Here is a 19,899-nt window from a genome sequence, read left to right on the forward strand (position 1 = left end):
ATCTGCTTATTTATGATACCCTTGCAGCTGTTAAAAAATAAATAATTTTTAGTTTTCCCTGTGGAGGAATATATATGTTTTAATTTCCTTGGTAAATTATAACTTTTGCTTCAAGTGGTTTTTGGTCTTTCCCTTGGTCTGGCTTTAAAAGCAACTTATAAAATGGTCTTTATATAATCAGGACTAGAAATGTTTAAAAATCCACGCAGAAAAGCTGAATGCCGCAACACAACCTATAGAAATGGTGCAAATTTATATACTTATTTTTTCTTCAGCTAGTTATGAGAAGCTGCGAGGGGTACCCCAAACAAGCCAGCTTTTGTATCCATAAGGCAGTTTGTTCTTTTTAAAAGCCAGTCTTCTCCAGAAACAATGATGTCCTGGGAATCGAGCAAAGAAGACTGGACGGAAGATCTCAGAATGGAGTCCTGGATCCTCGAGATGGGCTAAGACAGGAACTACACGTGAGCGTGATCTCCTTTGGGAAGGGATCTGGAGTCAATCTCAGTGGCTCTTTCCCGTCTGCAGGTGGCGAGAGAGGCTTAAGTGAGCAGCACAGGCGGAAGAACCTCGAGCCAGATCACTCCTCCTCTTCCTGGACGCTGGAGGAAAATCAACCGGGAGACCCGGGAGTTCTTGCGTGTTTTGCCATGGCAGCCGAGGCCAGGTGGTGCTACCGGGGGGATCCCCAGGAGGAACAGCGCGCTCCGCTCGGTAAGAAGGAGGGAGAAGCCGGAGGCAATGCTCTTGTACCCTGCGATGATAACTTTTCCGCCTCCCTCTGCTCCACGTGGGAATGTGTGTCTTGGCAGCGTGCAAGAGACCTGGCGTGCATTTGCTCGTCTCTCGGCGCCCCTAGGGCAGCCGGCAGCTGAGCTTCCCTCCTGGGCAGGTGAAAATGGAGATAGAAAACCGATTGAAAGGATTAGGACCAAGAGTCGCGATCAAGGGTTGCGTTAGCATTGGGCAGGAAGGTTACGAAGATGTTCTTCCGTGAGTGTGGTTTGGCGTTGCGGCATGACCTTCGATGTTGGACACAGTTAAAAATAAAATAAAATTAAGCCTCTTCAAGCCCTGTTCTTTCAATAGGTATAAGAATGCCAAATCTTGTGTTGTGTTGTCCTTTTATATAATATTATTTATTCTATTATATTGATGCTGGCGTTAAAAAGGTCAAAGGTAAAGGTACCCCTGCCCGTACGGGCCAGTCTTGACAGACTCTAGGGTTGCGTGCTCATCTCGCTCTAGAGGCCGTGAGCCGGCGACACTTCCGGGTCACGTGGCCAGTGTGACATCGCTGCTCTGGCAAGCCTGCACCAGCGCAGCACACGGAACGCCGTTTACCTTCCCGCCGGAGTGGTACCTATTTATCTACTTGCACTTTAAGGGTGCTTTTGAACTGCTAGGTGGGCAGGAGTTGGGACCGAAAGACGGGAGCTCACCCCGCCGCGGGGATTCGAACCGCCGACCATACGATCGGCAAGTCCTAGGCACTGTGGTTTTACCCACAGCGCCACCCGCGTCCCGGATGCTGGTGGTGCTGTGGTCTAAACCATGGAGCCTCTTGGGCTTGCCAATCAGAAGGTTGTTGGTTCAAATCCGTGCGACGGTGTGAGCTCCCGTTGCTCTGTCCCAGCTCCTGCCAACATAGCAGTTCGAAAGCACACCAGTGCAAGTAGATAAATAGGTAGCGCTGTGGCAGGAAGGTAAACAGCATTTCTGTGCGCTCTGGCTTCCGTCACAGTGTCCCGTTGCACCGGAAGAGTTTTAGTCATGCTGGCCACATGACCTGGAAAGCTGTCTGTGGACAAACGCTGGCTCCCTCGGCCTGAAAAGCAAGTTGAGCGCACACCCCACAGTTGCCTTTGTGTGGATTTAACCATCCAGGAGTCCTTTACCTTTTTACCTCTTAGATTATTATTACTGTGTTTCTTCCCCACCCTTTCTCTTACTCTAGACTCATTGGTTTGTTCTCACCATTTGCTTACAGTTCAGTTTACAAATGGGAAGTTGAAGAGTTCGGAAAATATGAATTTTACCTTGTACAGAAACAAAGACACCAGTAACCCCAAAAAGAAAAATAAACGAATGTTGGTAAGTGACATTCCCGTAATACAGGTTCTGTTTTATGTTACTGTGGAACTGTATATATGTTTGTTTGTTTTTATTATTATTATTATTTTAATGTACATTCTGCTTTTACTTTATTAAGCTTTCAGAGGCTTATGTAGGGCTCCGGTGGTTTTATCATGAGGCTTTCTTTGTAATAATCTCTTTGGCCACTGGGAAAGGCCTCAACCATAGCATTTCTGTTATATTCCAGTGATAGGAAGTTGGGAATGCTGCCCAGGGTGAGATCTGAGATCCTGAAACGTGACTTCATAATACTTTTAAAAAACCACAGCTGCGCTGATGTAGGCCACATCTTAAGATGTGTTAAAAGGAATTGATTCATGTACGCACACATATTGCCATTACTGTGTTATTTGTTTGAACATAAGCCTTCAAATCTTAATAGTTGTATAGAAAAGACAGGTTCGGGAGGTATATTTTCTCCCACCATAACAAAGGGTCAATGGGACAAGTTGCAATTTCCAAAAATCTCGTTTTTGACTGATTTTTCCAGCTCACTCATGTCAACGTTCCCTCATTAGGAAAATGCAATTCTCAGGGCAATTTCTAATATTGTCAGTGGATGTGATGGGACTTCCGCTTCTTCTTCTCTCTGCTGCAGCACTGCACCTCTTCAATCTGCTGCAAAAAACCTTTCAAGGTTTTGGAGCAGATTTCAACACCACTTGCGATGGTCTGACCCCTTTCCATTTTAACTGTTCTACAAACACCCTCCATATCTTCTCAAAATCATTTATCCTGCATCTTCCCCATCTTACCTTAATGGCACATGTTAATTTATCATTAATAGCTATATCCCACACCTCTTTATACCATTCTTCCATTTTATATTCTGCTTGCCCCTTCTACTTCCTAGCTATCATAATTGGTGCAGCTGTCAATAAATTGGTGAGCAAGTCCTTCATAGCCTGCGAACCTTCCACCCCATCGTAAATGGATAATAATGCTACTTCTGGAGCAAGGCTTACAAAATCTAAAGCCCACAGAAAAATAACAGAACCTGTGATTTTTTTTTTGCGTGGAAAGTGGCTGCCTAAGAAAGGGCCCGTGCCATCGGTGGTGCCAAGTACTGGCAGTTCACTTGCCAATGCCATTTTTGTCAAAAATTTAGAGTTTTCTTAAAAAAAAACTTATTTATTACTTTGACTAAGAGTCGGGGATTGGCAGCCTATGGGTACAACCTGGCTCAAGGAGGGAGAGCAGCTGGCTCCATATTGCTACCGCTTTGCAGTGCCGGGGCAACAAAAGTTGTATATCTTTCCAGCTAGTCTTCTTCTGACTGGACTCAGTAAGCCTCTAGCTGGAAGGAAAGGTGAAACAGGAGAAAACCATGTGTTTGATTACTGTGCAACCACGTGTGTTATCGTTTATTTGGGACTTTGACAGTCTTGAGGTTAGCAAATCCCCATTCTGAGGTGGGAAAAAATGGCGCTTTCAGGAGTATTTAAGCCAGTGTGGAAATCCGCTTTCACCTAGAAAACCTGCACCCAGAACTCACTCTTTCTTTTCTTCCTTCATGTTTAGAATGCGGAAACAGAAAGGCTCTCTTATGTAGGAAATAACTTTAGCACAGGAGCTATGAAAAGCAGGACTCCTTGCAGGTATAATTTGTGAAGCTGTCTAAAATGCATGAGTATAGCAGTATGTTTGCTTTCTTTAGACTGTCAGCACAATGCTGGTTGTAAATGTTTATGAGATTGTAAGTATGAATTGGTTCAAGATAGCAATCTTTGTTTCTTAACATTTAAATGGAGTGTTTTGAGTCACAAAGACAAATATGTGCTCTGTTTCATAAACTACAGACACCATAGACTATAAAATCAGACAACTGTGCATGTCTTAGAGCATAATACCATAATGATGCTTATATTTATAGTTCCCAGCCCCTTGGTAAATAACCAGTGGAAGTGACAAATTTAAAAAGCCTTGCAAGTTTAGGCACCACTTTAGATTATTATTCAATAGTTCCCTTTATTGCTTCTTGTGGGTTGGTTTGTTTATTGGCTAATTGCCTGTTTCATTATTCTGTCTGCAACATTTATATGCTGCCTTTCTGCCAATGCATTGATTGAAGGTGGTTCACAGTTCAAAATAATGGCTTTTAATGTAATGGTTGCAATACAAAAGGGAGCAGGGACAGGGAGGAAGATGAAAGTAAGTAAAGCTGTAGTCATTCTAAGAGGCAGCCAAGGAATGGGAAGAACCAAATAATAATTCTAGCCAGCCATTTGCCACAGAAACAGGTCCTAAGGAGGCTTACAGTACAGTGATTTCAAGTAAGAAATACTATTCTTACATAGACACAAAAACTGCTAAAATAATAAGTCTGGCTAACGGCTACAATTGCTGTAGAAAACAAAAGATGTCCTCCCAATGCAATGTGCTAGATATTACTAAACTAGGAAAAAATAGTACAGCCAGCTAGCTTTTGAGATTAAATATTATCTCTTCCATTAGATACTTTGTTGGTGTATTAGACAAGAACTCTGGACAAATGGAAGTCTACAATGCAGAGTTATTCAACATGCAGCCATTGATTTCAGGTGGGTAAAATATGCTTCTTCATAGTCATAGTGGATTTGAGGGGCACTGCTTATATTCCTGGTGGCCTGTACTAACACAGAGTCAGGTAATTTATACTGAATGTTGTCTAGGTTGCATTTTGATTGCGGTTCTCAAAGAAAAAGTTTGGGCTTTCTAAGACGCAAGCTGCATCATCACCCCAACTGTATGACACACTCCTTGCTGGATTGTTCTGGCTTGAATGCTGTTGCATGTTAAAAATAAAAACCTAGCCTGTCAGGGAGAAAGGCTAGTAAGGAATACTTCTCCCTCATATGCGACTTTTTTGTGTGCAGGATTCCTTTAATATGAAGAGAGCCAGGGTGGTGTAGTGGTTAAGAGCGGTAGTCTCGTAATCTGGGGAACCGGGTTCGCGTCTCCGCTCCTCCACCTGCAGCTGCTGGGTCACCTTGGGCCAGTCACACTTCTCTGAAGTCTCTCAGCCCCACTCACCTCACAGAGTGTTTGTTGTGAGGGAAGAAGGGAAAGGAGAATGTGAGCCACTTTGAGACTCCTGAAGGGGAGTGAAAGGCGGGGTATCAAATCCAAACTCTTCTTCTTCAAATGAAGAGACATTCAAGTACAGTGGTACCTCGGGTTACATATGCTTCAGGTTACAGACTCCGCTAGCCCATAAATAGTGCTCCAGGTTAAGAACTTTGCTTCAGGATAAGAACAGAAATAGGGCTCCGGCAGCATGGCGGCAGCAGGAGGCCCCATTAGCTAAAGTGGTGCTTCAGGTTAAGAACAGGTTCAGGTTAAGTATGGACCTCCGGAACAAATTAAGTACTTAACCTGAGGTACCACCGTATGTGATTTCCCCCTCCCTTCAGTACTGTGAAGCAATACAATCTAGCCAGAGGCATGTCACATGGGACTGCTGACAATGTAGTTCAGCACTAAAGAGAAGCATGCAGCCTGTGAGGAGCCATTACCTCCAGTTTCAGGCTAGAATGCATGGTTTGGTGTATTTCTTTTTGGTTTAAATGAAACCCAGATACACTCCTGTTGCCTCACTCCTGCCCTCTTGGTGTTGGGATGGGTTTCTGTGGTCAAATATGGATTACACTCACACAGATGCATCAAGCCATGTGAGAAGCAGTTGTTGCTTCATGGTATCTTCTTCCTGCTTGCTGCTTGGATGATTGGAATGACTTGTTTTGGTCTTCTGGAAGCTTGCTGAGAACCTGCCAACACATGAATGCAGGTGGCAAATCAATCACGTGGACCTTCCACATCAAACATTCCCTGCCTGAGCAATGCAAGCAGTTGAGGGACAAGGGTTCCAGGCTAGTTTCCCAGACAAGCTAATATTCTGCGTGCTACAATTTAAGAAGGATAAACTGGAACGTGGGCAGAGGCAGGCAACCAAGGTGATCAAGGGTCTGGAAACCAAGCCTTATGAGGAACGGTTGAAGGAGTTGGGTATTTTTAGCCTAGAGAAGAGAAAACTGAGAGGAGATAGGATTAAAGGTAAAGGGACCCCTGACCATTAGGTCCAGTCGTGACCGACTCTGGGGTTGTGCTGCTCATCTCGCTTTATTGGCCAAGGGAGTCGGCGTACAGCTTCTGGGTCATGTGGCCAGCATGACCAACCTGTTTCTGGCGAACCAGAGCAGTGCACGGAAACGGCGTTTACCTTCCCGCCGGAGCGATACCTATTTATCTACTTGCACTTTGATGTGCTTTCGAACTGCTAGGTTGGCAGGAGCAGGGACCGAGCAACGGGAGCTCACCCCGCCAAGGGGATTCGAACCGCCAACCTTCTGATTGGCAAGTCCTAGGCTCTGTGATTTAACCCACAGCGCCACCCGCGTCCCTCCATCTTCAAATATTTAAAGGGTTGTCACATGGAAGATAGAGAGAGCCCGTCTTCTCTTGCTCAGGGTGGGGACTGGGACCCAAACCAATGGCTTCAAGTTACAAGAAAGGAGATTCCGACTAAAGATCAGGAAAAACTTTGACTGTAAGAGCTGTTTGACTGTGAAACAGATTCCTACGAGAGGTGGCGGACTCTCCTTCCTTGGAGGTTTTTAAGCAGAGTTTGGATGGCCAACTGTCATGGATGCTTTAGTTGAGATTCCTGCATCACAGGGGGTTAAACTAGATGTCTTGCTCACAGTGGCGTAGCGTGGGTTGTCAGCACCCGGGGCAAGGCAAGTAATTTGCGCCCCCGCTCTCTGCACCGCATGCCTGGCACCCCCTCCTCCACAGTGGGCGGCGACCCGGCGGCTCGGATCGGATTCGCACAGCCAGCACTGCAGTGAGAGAGAGTGGCTGAGCTAGGTAGGGGCAGAGAGCTGCGAGTGCGAGCGTGCGCCCCCCAGATGTTGCACCCGGTGCAGCCGGCCCCCCCTGCACCCCCCACGCTACGCCACTGCTTGCTCATGGTGGCTACTTTGGAATCTGCTGGATTGGTTGCTTCTGTCGACAGGTGTCTTATGTACAGGTACTGTAACGAGATGGGATTACAGGTAAGACCTCTCCCTTACAGCAGGTGCTTCTAATCTCAGCTCGTTACATACAGTGAAGATACCAGGTAGCCTGACATCTGGCTGGTTGATAGGGGATCAAATACCTATTTCACTCATTATAATGCACATCAGTCTCTGACTTTTGTCTTCTGGGTTTCTGAGGGTTTTTCCTGTTGTTATTCTGTCTCTACAATAAACCTACCATTAAAATTATGGACTGGTCATTTCTTCGTCAGAGGGCAAACAGGCACATTAGCAGGGGATCAAATACTTCCGCCCCCTCACTGTACCTGCCAACTCTGCAATTCTATGATTTGGGAGGATATTAAAACATGCACTTCCTAATCCTGGTTAAGTACATGCTTTTTTCTGAATGTTTAAGTTGGTTCCTGGACAGCACTTTAGAACCCCTTATTGGCTGAAGAGAACATGGTGTCCTCACTAACCTCTGATTGGCAGAGCAAAGAGATCCTGCAGGAAAGCCATTTCGATAAGAGGATCTGTAACAACAGCTTCATTGTGCTTCGTGGTGTTGTAACGTAGATGCTTTCATTTCCCCATGCTTCAAGTTCCCTTTGGTGGGGATCATGGCCAGACTGACTTTGAGGGCTGTCAGTCCTGATTTTGCTAAATTGTTCTCTTTTTCTTTTCTTTTAACAGATGGTGTAGCTGATGATGACCTATCAGAATATTTGACTAAATCCTATCGAGAGAAGGTACAATTTACAAAGTTGTCTGTGGACAAATGCCGGCTCCCTTGGCCTGAAAGCAAGATGAGCGCTGCAACCCTATAGTCACCTTTGACTGGATGCGGGTGGCGCTGTGGTCTACAGAGCCTAGAACTTGCTGATCAGAAGGTTGGCGGTTCGAATCCCCGCAACGGGGTGAGCTGCGGTTGCTCAGTCCCTGCTCCTGCCATCCTAGCAGTTCGAAAGCACGTCAAAGTGCAAGTAGATAAATAGGTACCGCTCCGGCGGGAAGGTAAACGGCGTTTCCGTGCGCTGCTCTGGTTCGCCAGAAGTGGCTTAGTCATGCTGGACACATGACCCGGAAGCTGTATGCCGGCTCCCTCAGCCAATAAAGCGAGATGAGCGCCGCAACCCCAGAGTCGGTCACGACTGGACCCAACAGTTAGGGGTACCTTTACCTTTACCTTAATTGTCCAGCAGTCCTTTGCCTTTACCAGAAAGACTCATAGGTTCCTATTAAAGTATGTAAATAACCTCTCATTCCTACTTTTGCCCTCACGCAGGGTCTTCCTGGAGTGTTTAACTGCCATTAATTTCACAGTTTTTGATTCTAGCAATAGAATCTCAATAGAATTTCTGGCAGTAGTATATGTCTGCTCATAGTTTAATGGTTTAATACTCGCTTTGTTTTTTAGTGGATTATTGCTTCAGCAATGTTTCTAGAAATCACTACATAATAAGCTGTTTTTATGTTGCTGAATCTAAAAAGATGACCCAGCTGTAACTGGGGAGAGAATGGGTATGTTTTGTTTAAACAGTGTTTGCCAGATAATTTGGAATAATTTAACTCCCTGGTTGCCTTCTCATAATTCCAATGCCTTCAATGGGTTTGAAATACGAAACTTATTATTAGCACCCTATTAGCTGCCCCCAAAGTGAGGTTGCCTTGCGACTTATTCCAGTGAGACTAGACTTGTGGTGCTGGTGCAGCAATTTCTCAATTATGCTTTTGCAGATAGATATGTGCATTGAAGCCTTTGGAACCAACAAGCAGAGAAGAGCCCTGAATTCTCGGAGGATGAATGAGGTTGGCAAGGAGGTGTTGAATAAGGCTGTAACCAAAGCGGCAGAAGACATTATAGAGACAAAGGGGGTTGCTGGTAAGTAACGACAGCTTTGGAGAAGAAAAATTGGAGCACCAAGCCTGTCTAATAGATTTCCCAGAGTCCATTTCAGTCTCTGAACTTATATATTTGATCTATTAACAGACGTGGTTTACAAGAAGAAAAAAACAGAGTGCATAGGCGAAGCACACAGATAATACAGTCAACGCAGTTCTGATTATTTACGTTAAGAAAAAACAAAATCTGTATTAACCGTATCCATAACTATATGACAAAAATCAAAGGAAATTATTAGGCAGCATAAACACTGTTCACACAACCACTTTCATAGCATCTCTTTCACCACCCATGCAAATAATAATAATAATAATAATAATAATAATAATAATAATAATAATTTATTTATACCCCCACCCATCTGGCTGGGTTTCCTCAGCCACTCTGAGCGGCTCCCAACAGAATATTAATAATCATGATAAAAAAGCAACAAAACATCAAACATTAAAAACTTCCCTAAACAGGGCTGCCTTCATATGTCTTCTAAAAGTCAAGGAGATAAGCAACTACCTGACATCTGATGGGAGGGCATTTCACAGGGCGGGCACCACTACCGAGAAGGCCCTCTGCCTGGTTCCCTGTAGCCTCACTTCTCACAGTGAGGGAACCGCCAGAAGGCCCTTGGCGCTGGACCTCAGTGTCCGGGCTGAACGATGGGGGTGGAGACACTCCTTCAGGTATACTGGGCTGAGGTCGTTTAGGGCTTTAAAGGTCAGCACCAACACTTTGAATTGTGCTCGGAAACGTCCTGGGAGCCAATGTAGGTCTTTCAGGACGGGTTATATGGTCTCAGTGGCCACTCCCAGTCACCAGTCTAGTTGCCGCATTCTGGATTAATTGCAGTTTCCGGGTCACCTTCAAAGGTAGCCCCACATAGAGCACATTGCAGTAGTCAAAGCAGGAGATAACTAGAGCATGCACCACTCTGGTGAGACAGTCCGCGGGCAGGTAGGGTCTCAGCCTGCATACCAGATGGAGCTGGTAGAGAGTTGCCCTTGATACAGAATTGACCTGCACCTCCATGGACAGCTGTGAGTCCAAAATGACTCCCAGGCTGTGCACCTGGTCTTTCAGTGGCACAGTTACCCCATTCAGGACCAGGGAGTCCTCCACACATAATAAAAATAAAAATAAAATAATAATTTATTTATACCTTGCCCAACCACTCATACCCAAATTGCTCATGCTCACCAGAACTATAGGCCACGTGCTCACTGCACATTCACATTACAGTGGTACCTCGTGTTACATACGCTTCAGGTTACACACTCCACTAATCCAGAAATAGTGCTTCAGGTTAAGAACTTTGCTTCAGGATAAGAACAGAAATTGGGCTCCGGCGGTGGCAGCAGGAGGGCCCCATTAGCTAAAGTGGTGCTTCAGGTTAAGAACAGATTCAGGTTAAGAATGGACCTCCGGAACGAATTAAGTACTTAACCCTGAGGTACCACTGTAGTTGGGATCCACTGCACTTGCGGACCATGGTGGCTGTTGCAGCTATTGCATTTCGGTGTTGCATATTCTCCCTGCTTCTCGGGATAACATTCAGTTTGCTTTCATAGCTTTGGTCAGCGATGCGGCAGAGGGTGATAAGGCCGATGTCTCTCTCGTTCTTCCCCCATGCCACGAAGATGCTGGCAGACCAGAGGATGTCTACAAGTTCGAAGACAGTATCCTTTATAAGCTTGGGTCGCAATGTGGGCAGACCCCAACCTTAATGTAAAGGAATAGGCTTCAGTGTCACGGGGCAGGAGAAGAGAAAGTGTGTGTGGCCGGGAGTATTCCTAGTTCAACCACAGATGGCTCATTAGCCTGTTAGACTTACAAGTTGGATCTCTTTGGACCTGGTAATCCCCTAATACGTTGGGGATTTCAGAAGCTCAGTTTTAGTGGGAAATGGTACAATGGTAGCATTGAACCTTTGACATTCCAGTCAAAGGCCTGGAAACGATGCCTTATGAGGAACGGCTAAGGGAGCTGGGCATGTTTAGCCTGGAGAAGAGGAGGTTAAGGGGTGATAGGATAGCCATGTTCAAATATATAAAAGGATGTCATATAGAGGAGGGAGAAAGGTTGTTTTCTGCTGCTCCAGAGAAGCGGACACGGAGTAATGGATCCAAACTACAAGAAAGAAGATTCCACCTAAACATTAGGAAGAACTTCCTGACAGTAAGAGCTGTTCGACAGTGGAATTTGCTGCCAAGGAGTGTGGTGGAGTCTCCTTCTTTGGAGGTCTTTAAGCAGGGGCTTGACAACCATATGTCAGGAGTGCTCTGATGGTGTTTCCTGCTTGGCAGGGGGTTGGACTCGATGGCCCTTGTGGTCTATTCCAACTCTGTGATTCTATGAATGTGTAGGCTAGAGATTTGGGCACCCGTGAAGTCTGATCACATATAAGCTTAACCATTGTAAGGAAGGAAGCATTTTTCTCCTTACCTAAATTCCTTGGGGGAATCCTGCCTTGGTCTGGCAGGTTGAAAATTCTCTCAGCTTCCATAAAATCGATCTGCCCCAGATTACCCTCCTTTATTTCACTGTTCCATAATCATGGTTGATGACAGTGATTGGATAGTGAAGTGTTCCCTCCACCCCATATATAGATTTATTGTGTGTGAGAGTGTTGAGTATCTCAATACCTTACTAGATTGCTCTGTCTTTTCATAAATCTTGAAGTAATGCTATATCTGAAACTGGTTCTTTGGGGGACGAGGGCTAGATTCTGGTAAAAATAAATGACATTGAGACATTAGCTGAAAGTCAGAAATATACTGGAGTTCACTCATAGTTGTGCTATAATCTGCTTTGCTATACGGTCATACCTTGGTTGGCGAACGGAATCTGTTCCAGAAGTCCGTTCGACTTCCAAAACATTGGCAAACCAAGGCACGGCTTCTGATTGGCTGATTCACTCCAGAAAAAATGCTGACAGCCGAAACAGACGTTCAACTTCCAAAAAACTTTCGCAAACCGGAACACTTACTTCCGGGTTTGCGGCGTTTGGGAGCCAAAACGTCCGAGCACCAAGGCGTTCAACAACCAAGGTACGACTGTAATAGAATACTTAGAAAGCATTTTTCATTAGTACAGTAGAGAGCATTCCTCCCTCACAAGCTAAATAGATCTGGCGAAAGACGTTTTGTCTTTCCCCACTAATTAGAAAGTTCTCCTACATGTGCCTAGCTGAAATGAATGGGGGTGGTGCAGTCTTGATGGGCTGGCTGCCATTCTTAATTGTGTCCCACCTCACGTCACTTTGCCTCATGGCAGGGCTGCCTCTGGGAGCTAAACCTCAGTTAGCATTTGGAGGACCCTAGGAAGTCATCACGGGTGGCGCTGTGGGTTAAACCACAGAGCCTAGGACTTGCCGATCAGAAGGTCGGCGGTTCAAATCCCCGCGACGGGGTGAGCTCCCGTTGCTCGGTCCCTGCTCCTGCCAACCTAGCAGTTCGAAAGTACACCGGTGCAAGTAGATAAATAGGTACCGCTCCGACGAGAAGGTAAACGGTGTTTCCGTGCGCTGCTCTGGTTCGCCAGAAGCGGCTTAGTCATGCTGGCCCCATGACCCAGAAGCTGTACGCCGGCTCCCTCGTCCAATAAAGCGAGATGAGCGCCGCAACCCCAGAGTCGTCCACAACTGGACCTAATGGTCAGGGATCCCTTTACCTTTACCTTAGGAAGTCATCAGAAGCCAGCTGTGTTGTTGTTTTTCTGAAAAAGGCTCTAGTTATTCCACCTGCTGAGTACGAGGCGCTTCAGGCTCCTGCTGCAGCTTTCATGAATGTAACCCCAGAAGAAATCATCAAAATGACAGAAGAGAAAAGGTATGGGCAGTCTTAACGTTTTGCTGAGGAAAGGGAGTATTTGAAATACTGCTTTGCGCTAACCAAAGAAGAGGGTCAGCTTCAGTTGACAGAATACGTGCAGCTTGCAGATTTAACATATAGAATAAGAGAACAAGAAGAACATACATTTAAAGAAGACTGGAAAATGTTTACTGAATATATGGGTGAAAACTGTGTACAGCTGAAAACGCTGGCAGAATTAAGATAAATTCAACAGGGTAGATAGGTTTTGATGGATGTAATACAGTAACGGAATACTGAATAGTTTAGTTTATGTTAAATATGCAGGGATATATGATAGGCAAAATGAACAGTGGAAAAAGAAGAAGGGAAGTCATTGACGTTTTAAGGTTGTTTAAATGAATATTCTAAATTGTAAAACAGAATTTAATACAGTGGTACCTCGAAGACGAATGCCTCGCAAGACGGAAAACTTGCAAGACGAAAGGGTTTTTGGTTTTTTGAGTTGCTTCGCAAGACGAATTTCCCTATGGGCTTGCTTCGCAAGACGGAAACGTCTTGCAAGTTTGTTTCCTTTTTCTTAAAACCGTTAATACAGTTGCGACTTGACTTCGAGGAGCAACTCATAGCACGCGGTGTGGTAGCCTTTTTTGAGGTTTTTGAAGACTTTGGTGATTTTTGAAGCTTTTCCAAAACTTTTCCGAAACCGTGCTTCGCAAGACGAAAAAAGCGCAAGACGAAAAAACTCGCGGAACGAATTAATTTCGTCTTGCGAGGCACCACTGTAAAAATCACACACACACACACACAGAGAGAGAAAGAGAGAGAGAGAGACAGGGACAGGTATGCTTTCCTTTTCTCCTCCTCCTAGTGTGGGTTTATGGAGAAATTGTCATGCCATGCTACTGTAGGCTTTTAGAATAGTTAGGGAATCTTTTACTCTTTAATCAAGGTGTGTTATGTATTGTAATTTGCTACCTGCTTAGACTGTAACTTTGCTGTCAAAGGCAGCATTTTTATATATTCTGTCTCTCCTATTTTCTGTAATAAACCAAGCTTTCTTGAAAGACAAGAAAAGGAATTGGGAAGAGCCTGGTGGGAGCTGAGCGGCATAGCGGGATGAGGAACGCCATACAGGCGGGCATGATTACAGGGGTACAATGAGCTGGATATCCATCCAGCTTCTTAAATCTGTGTTCCTTAGTCCTAATTATAGAGGGTGCCAGGGCATAAACGAGCAACAGTAGGTTTCACAGAACAGTAAATGATGTCCAAAGTAAATTCTAATCGGAGTATACCCATTGAAATTAATAATAAGAAGTTCATTTCTTTCAATGGATCTAGTCTGAAAAAGACTAACACTGGACGCAACCCAATATCTTCGTTTTAACAGGGCGGCTTCTGTTGTAAGACTACGCTTGCTTTCAAATCACACAGAATTCTGTTAATTTGCAGTAGCCGGAGAAGCTACTTCTGTTGCCAGATGCACTTTGGCCTAATGACAGCCTCTTCTGTCTTCCCTAGATACTGCTCCTTTGTCCTGGATGAACTTAAGGCCATGCCTCTGGATGAGAAGAAGCGTGATCACAAGGCTCGATGCCTTTCGTTTTTGGATTGTCTTGTCAAGCTGAGCTCCCAAAGGGTAGTTAAAAAGAAACGTAAGATTTCCCTCCTTGCACCTCTGACTTACCTGAAAGATAATAATCTATTCATGGCACCAGTAATCCTTTTAACCCACTTGGCTTTCGATTCATTGAGAACCACACCTCATCTGCAGAGGTGTCACGGGGAGTGTGAAAAAAATCTCTTTGCCGTAATGTATCGCATGCTCTTTTGACATGTCTGGCAGCTAGTTCTACAGTGGTGCCTTGGTTCTCAAACTTAATCCGTTCCGGAAGAACGTTCCAAAACCAAAGCGTTCCAAAACCAAGGAGCACTTTCCCATAGAAAGTACAGTGGTACCTCTGGTTACGTACTTAATTCGTTCCGGAGGTCCATTCTTAACCTGAAACTGTTCTTAACCTGAAGCACCACTTTAGCTAATGGGGCCTCCCGCTGCTGCCACGCCGCCGGAGCACGATTTCTGTTCTCATTCTGAAGCAAAGTTCTTAACCCAAGGTACTATTTCTGGGTTAGTGGAGTCTGTAACCTGAAGCATATGTAACCCAAGGTACCACTGTAATGCAAAACGGATTAATCCATTTCAGACTTTTAAAAACAACCCCTAAAGCAGCAATTTAACATGAATTTTGCTATCTAACGAGACCATTGATCCATAAAATGATCAGGCATATCCATCTTCCCCCGAGGGGGCCGGGGTGGGTGGCTGGGGTGGGCGGACATCTCTCTCTCCCCCAAAAGCCAGCGCACAATCTCTCCTCAAATCAGCTGGGCTGTGGAGCTCTACCAGGGGACGCTTCTCCCCACCTCCCCAATCAGTGCGCACAGTCACAAAAACAAATTAACCCCCCCAAAAAGCCTCAAAAATACAAAATAAATAGCAAAAACAAAAGCTCCAAATATAAGCTCCAGATAATCACCTCAGAACACTGCAATTAAAATGGGGGGGACGCAAATTAGCAGTGCAACAGTAAAGACAGAAAGGGAAGCCTTCAATTGCAATAGGTAAAGGTAAAGGGACCCCTGATCATTAGGTCCAGTCGTGTCTGACTCTGGGGTTGCGGCGCTCATCTCGCTTTACTGGCCGAGGGAGCCAGCATACAGCTTCCGGGTCATGTGGCCAGCATGACTAAGCCGCTTCTGGGGAACCAGAGCAGCGCACGGAAACGCCGTTTTACCTTCCCGCCAGAATGGTACCTATTTATCTACTTGCACTTTGATGTTCTTTCGAACTGCTAGGTTGGCAGGAGCAGGGACCGAGCAACAGGAGCTCACCCCGTCGCGGGGATTCGAACCGCCAACCTTCTGATCGGCAAGTCCTAGGCTCTGTGGTTTAACCCACAGCGCTACCCGCATCGCATTTCAATTGCAATGGGGCTGCACAATTTAGCATTGCAACAGTAAAGACGGAAGCTAAGGACTCAAAACAGAGCATGTTCGGCTTCCGAGGCAAAGTTCGCACATCGGAACACCTACTTCCGGATTTGTAGCGTTCGAATTTCAAGTTGTTCGTGAACTAAACTGTTCAAGAACCGAGGTACCACTGTATCAGCTGTGCAGTATACAAAATCTGATTTTTGCTGTTCACTTGTGCACATACCATATCTGGCAAATAAGCGCAATGGCTTGTGACCAGTTCATGTTGACTGCAATATGTTAACAGTGTTTCACAACATAATGAAGCTATTGTGGATTTCAAAATGGTAATTTGAGCCTGCAGGATGTTCTGTGGTGCAAAGATTTAAGCAGATATCTTTGAGCAGGTCTTGGAAGCATGTGGGCAACACACAGATGTAGACAGATTGAGCTTCTGCTCTTGAGGAGACCCAGCTGATCTTTCTGGAAACTTGGCAGGGTGGGAATTTTTGCAACCTGCATGAGTTTTATGCAAGTTAGGCTTGTTTTGTATGGTTTAATCTGCTAATCAGGGGGGAGGGGCAACCATGCCATGAACCTACAGAGCTCTCCTCTGGCTTCTGTTTTCAGATTTATACTTTCAGCTGGAAGGACAAATGTCTTGCTTTTTTTAAATGGAAGTTGAGATTTTTCTGGATGTTGTGTTGTATGCCCAACAGCTCATTCTGCCATTTTGATGTGCATCCTCAACTCTGCAGTGAGCACTGCCGGGTTGTACCTTACCGTATTGGTATATACAAAATATATGCCATATATCCAGATAAAGTGGGTTTTTTGGGGGGTGAACTAACTTTACAATGCTTCTTCTTCTAGTTGCACTGGGACCCGATTGTCCACTCATTGTCAGCAACCAACTTGTGAAAAACTTTACAGCACTATCCTTTGGCAATGGCAGGTAAAACATACTACTTTGCTCTTACGTCTCTCAATATTTTTTCCCCATTTTTTTAAAAAATTAACATATTTATTGAAAGTTCAAAAGTGCATAACTGTATGTGCACCAAACATGGTGAGACGCAAAGAGAAAAGAGAAAAGGAAAAAGAGAAACAGAACCCGTGTAGAAGGTAAAACAAAGGGGGGGGAGGGGAGGAACCCAAAATTGTATATTTTACAAGGTGGTTGTTGTACTTTACCAGATCTTAACCTATTACAGTATTTGTAAGAATGGATTCCAAATATCATTGAATTTGTCCATGGCAAGTCTGCATTTATATTTTTTTAATTTATTTATTAGGAATAAATATCCCCCCCCCCCCAAATATATTGCAGTATACAGCTGAAATGCACTGGGAAGGAAGAACACACACACACTTTCTCCTGGAAAGAATTGTTTCGTCCTTGTTGTGTTAGGGTACTGCAAAACCCGGCTTAGCGAGTGACCAAAGCCTAGCCAGTTCAAATTAAGATCAACAAGTTGTGATAGACGTGCAAGGCGAAAGATTTATACGATCTGAAGAGAAACCAGAATGGGAAACTGTTTTAACTGATATAACAAGGGTGTCTCTGGATCTTAAATTGAGGCTCATACAACAACAAAAAAATAATATTTAGAATATACTGGACCCCATTATGTTTGTTTAAAAAGGGGTTATCTAAGGCAGTGTTTCCCAACCTTGTGCCTCCAGCTGTTTTTGAACTACAACTCCCATCATCCCTGACTAGCAAGACCAGTGGCAAGGGATGATGGGAATTGTAGTCCAAAAACAGCTGGAGGCACAAGGTTGGGAAACACGGATCTAAGGTATCTAACTGTTGGAGATACAATAGGGATAATGCAGAATTCATCTTTCGTCCCAGAATTTAAGTTTTTTTACGGTGAAGGTCTTCCGTTTTGTTCTTTCTGAGCGTGGGTTGGCCTGTAGGGCGTACACTGCCCTGATTCACCCTCTCCTCTTTTGGCGTCTTAGGCTACAGAATCAAATTTCTGCTTCCATGAAAGTGAAGATTACGGCCTATGCCATAGCGCTGGCTTTGCATATTAACAACTTCCAAACAGACCTGACAGTGTTACAGCGGGACCTGAAAATGCGGGACTCCAGGTGAGGTTAACCTTGACTGGGCTCATGCGAGTCCTTCATGGCTTCTGTAGCATCTCCAGTGCTTCCTGGAGAACCTTGAAACACTCTTTTTCCGCACCCCACCATTGATTTCAGTGTTGGTCTCAAGGCCTATTATCTTCTGATCCAGATAAGGGGATATTTTTTTTTTAAAAAATTAGATTTTCTTTATCAGAATTTTCAGCCAAAAGTGTCTCTCAGAACAGCTTACAAAGATGCAGGTGGCTCTGCGGTCTAAACCCCTGAGCTTCTTGGGCTTGCTGATCGGAAGGTCGGCGGTTCAAATCTGTGTGACAGAGTGAGGTCCCGTTGCTCGGTCCCTGCTCCTGCCAACCTAGCAGTTCAAAAGCACGTCAAAGTGCAAGTAGATAAAGAGGTACCGCTCCGGCGGGAAGGTAAACGGCGTTTCCGTGCGCTCTGGCTTCCGTCACAGTGTCCCGTTGCACCAGAAGCAGGGAAGGATAAGTTACCCCTTCTTTCTGATGCTGGATGTTTGGCCTTAGAGACAAGGCTAACAAACAATGTGAAGGTGGTGGAACACAAATACGACTAAATCGGTCTCTTTACATGCATATTTTATTTTCTCCTGTCAGGATACTCGACATTGCCAAGGCAATGAGGCTGAAGATCTCCAAAAGCAAAAGCCTCTCTGGATTGGATGAACACAAACTGGGGACACTGTCTCTGCCCTTGCCTGTGTACAAAATGCCATCAGGCGGAAGGAAACGCAAGGCGAACTAAATGGCGACTGTCACTCTTTGTCAAGCCCTGACTGTTCTCCAGTGTCACACCAGGCTGAAGGAATGAATTCGTCTTCCAGTTGTTGCAACTGAGCACCTTCTTGAACTGGACAAGGCCTTAATAAAGGATTAGACCGACATCTGCTCTTGTAGAGTTGTAGTCCAGCAACAGCTCAGGACCCAAGTTTGACAAACACTCCCAACTTGCAGCACTCAAGATACTCTTGGCTCAGGAGTAGGGAGTGGGGAAAGCTGTACAGTGGAACCTTGGGTTACATACGCTTCAGGTTACATACGCTTCAGGTTACAGACTCCGCTAACCCAGAAATAGTGCTTCAGGTTAAGAACTTTGCTTCAGGATGAGAACAGAAATCGGGCTACGGCGGCAGCAGGAGACCCCATTAGCTAAAGTGGTGCTTCAGGTTAAGAACAGTTTCAGGTTAAGAACGGACCTCTGGAACAAACTAAGTACTTAACCTGAGGTACCACTGTATACCCCAACTGTAGCTGGAAGGCCAGGAATTATCCATCCCTGTCCTAGACCCTGGTCAGTCCTTTGCCATCCCTTTAGCCTTTTCCACACTATACCCCAGGCCCCTACCCACCCCACTCCTGGTGCTCATCGAGGCTGTCTCCTGTCCCCTAGGCCATGCCTTCCCACCTCATCACCTCACATAGTTGGGACTCTATACCAAAACATCCTTGTACCCATGGACCTCTGTTCCACTCCCCCTCAGAGCTAACTTCTAGAAGGTCATGCTTTCTGGTACTCTAACAAAGGTACCTACTATATGCAAGTAGATCTGAGAAGTCTTTTTCTGTTGTATGCGAGTCTTTGAAAAGAATAGCTATCCATTTCCCAGGCAGAAAAATGAGAAGCATCAGCATGCGTCACTCCACTGCTGTTATTAATCATGTCACAAACGGCGGCTGATGCTATCCTCCCACTGGCTGTGGAAGCTGTTCACCGTACGATGAATGTGGGTGTGCCTGGCTGTGTTTTGCTGCTGGCATTTGACAACTGTTTTCTGCTATTATACTGCAAAACTTTTAACAGCAAAGACCTTTAAAAAATCAACTTGGTTGTCATTTCTCCCTCGTATCCCACCTCCCACTGTTTTGAATGGAGCGTATGGAACAGCGTGTTTCAGGCCCTCTGTGTGCCTGCCCTTTATTCCAGGGAGGCAAATTGCAACAAACCAGGCTGCCATGCTTTTGATGTA

General features: G+C 45.2%; 1 protein-coding gene across 1 annotated transcript; it reads left to right on the top strand.

Moving 5' to 3' along the window:
- Positions 1-527: 527 nt before the first annotated feature.
- Positions 528-18,816, top strand: POLR1E (RNA polymerase I subunit E). Its single transcript, XM_028711616.2, has 12 exons — positions 528-714; positions 1,991-2,094; positions 3,658-3,734; positions 4,591-4,676; positions 7,830-7,885; positions 8,874-9,018; positions 10,602-10,709; positions 12,764-12,860; positions 14,367-14,500; positions 16,692-16,773; positions 17,787-17,918; positions 18,530-18,816. Exons 1-12 carry the CDS (start codon positions 651-653, stop codon positions 18,675-18,677), a joined length of 1,233 nt encoding a protein of 410 aa, XP_028567449.2. The 5' UTR covers positions 528-650; the 3' UTR covers positions 18,678-18,816.
- The last annotated feature ends 1,083 nt before the right edge of the window (positions 18,817-19,899 follow it).

This window comes from Podarcis muralis, chromosome 17 (genome assembly GCF_964188315.1).
Source record: "Podarcis muralis chromosome 17, rPodMur119.hap1.1, whole genome shotgun sequence".
In the NCBI taxonomy this organism is placed as follows: Eukaryota; Metazoa; Chordata; class Lepidosauria; order Squamata; family Lacertidae; genus Podarcis; species Podarcis muralis.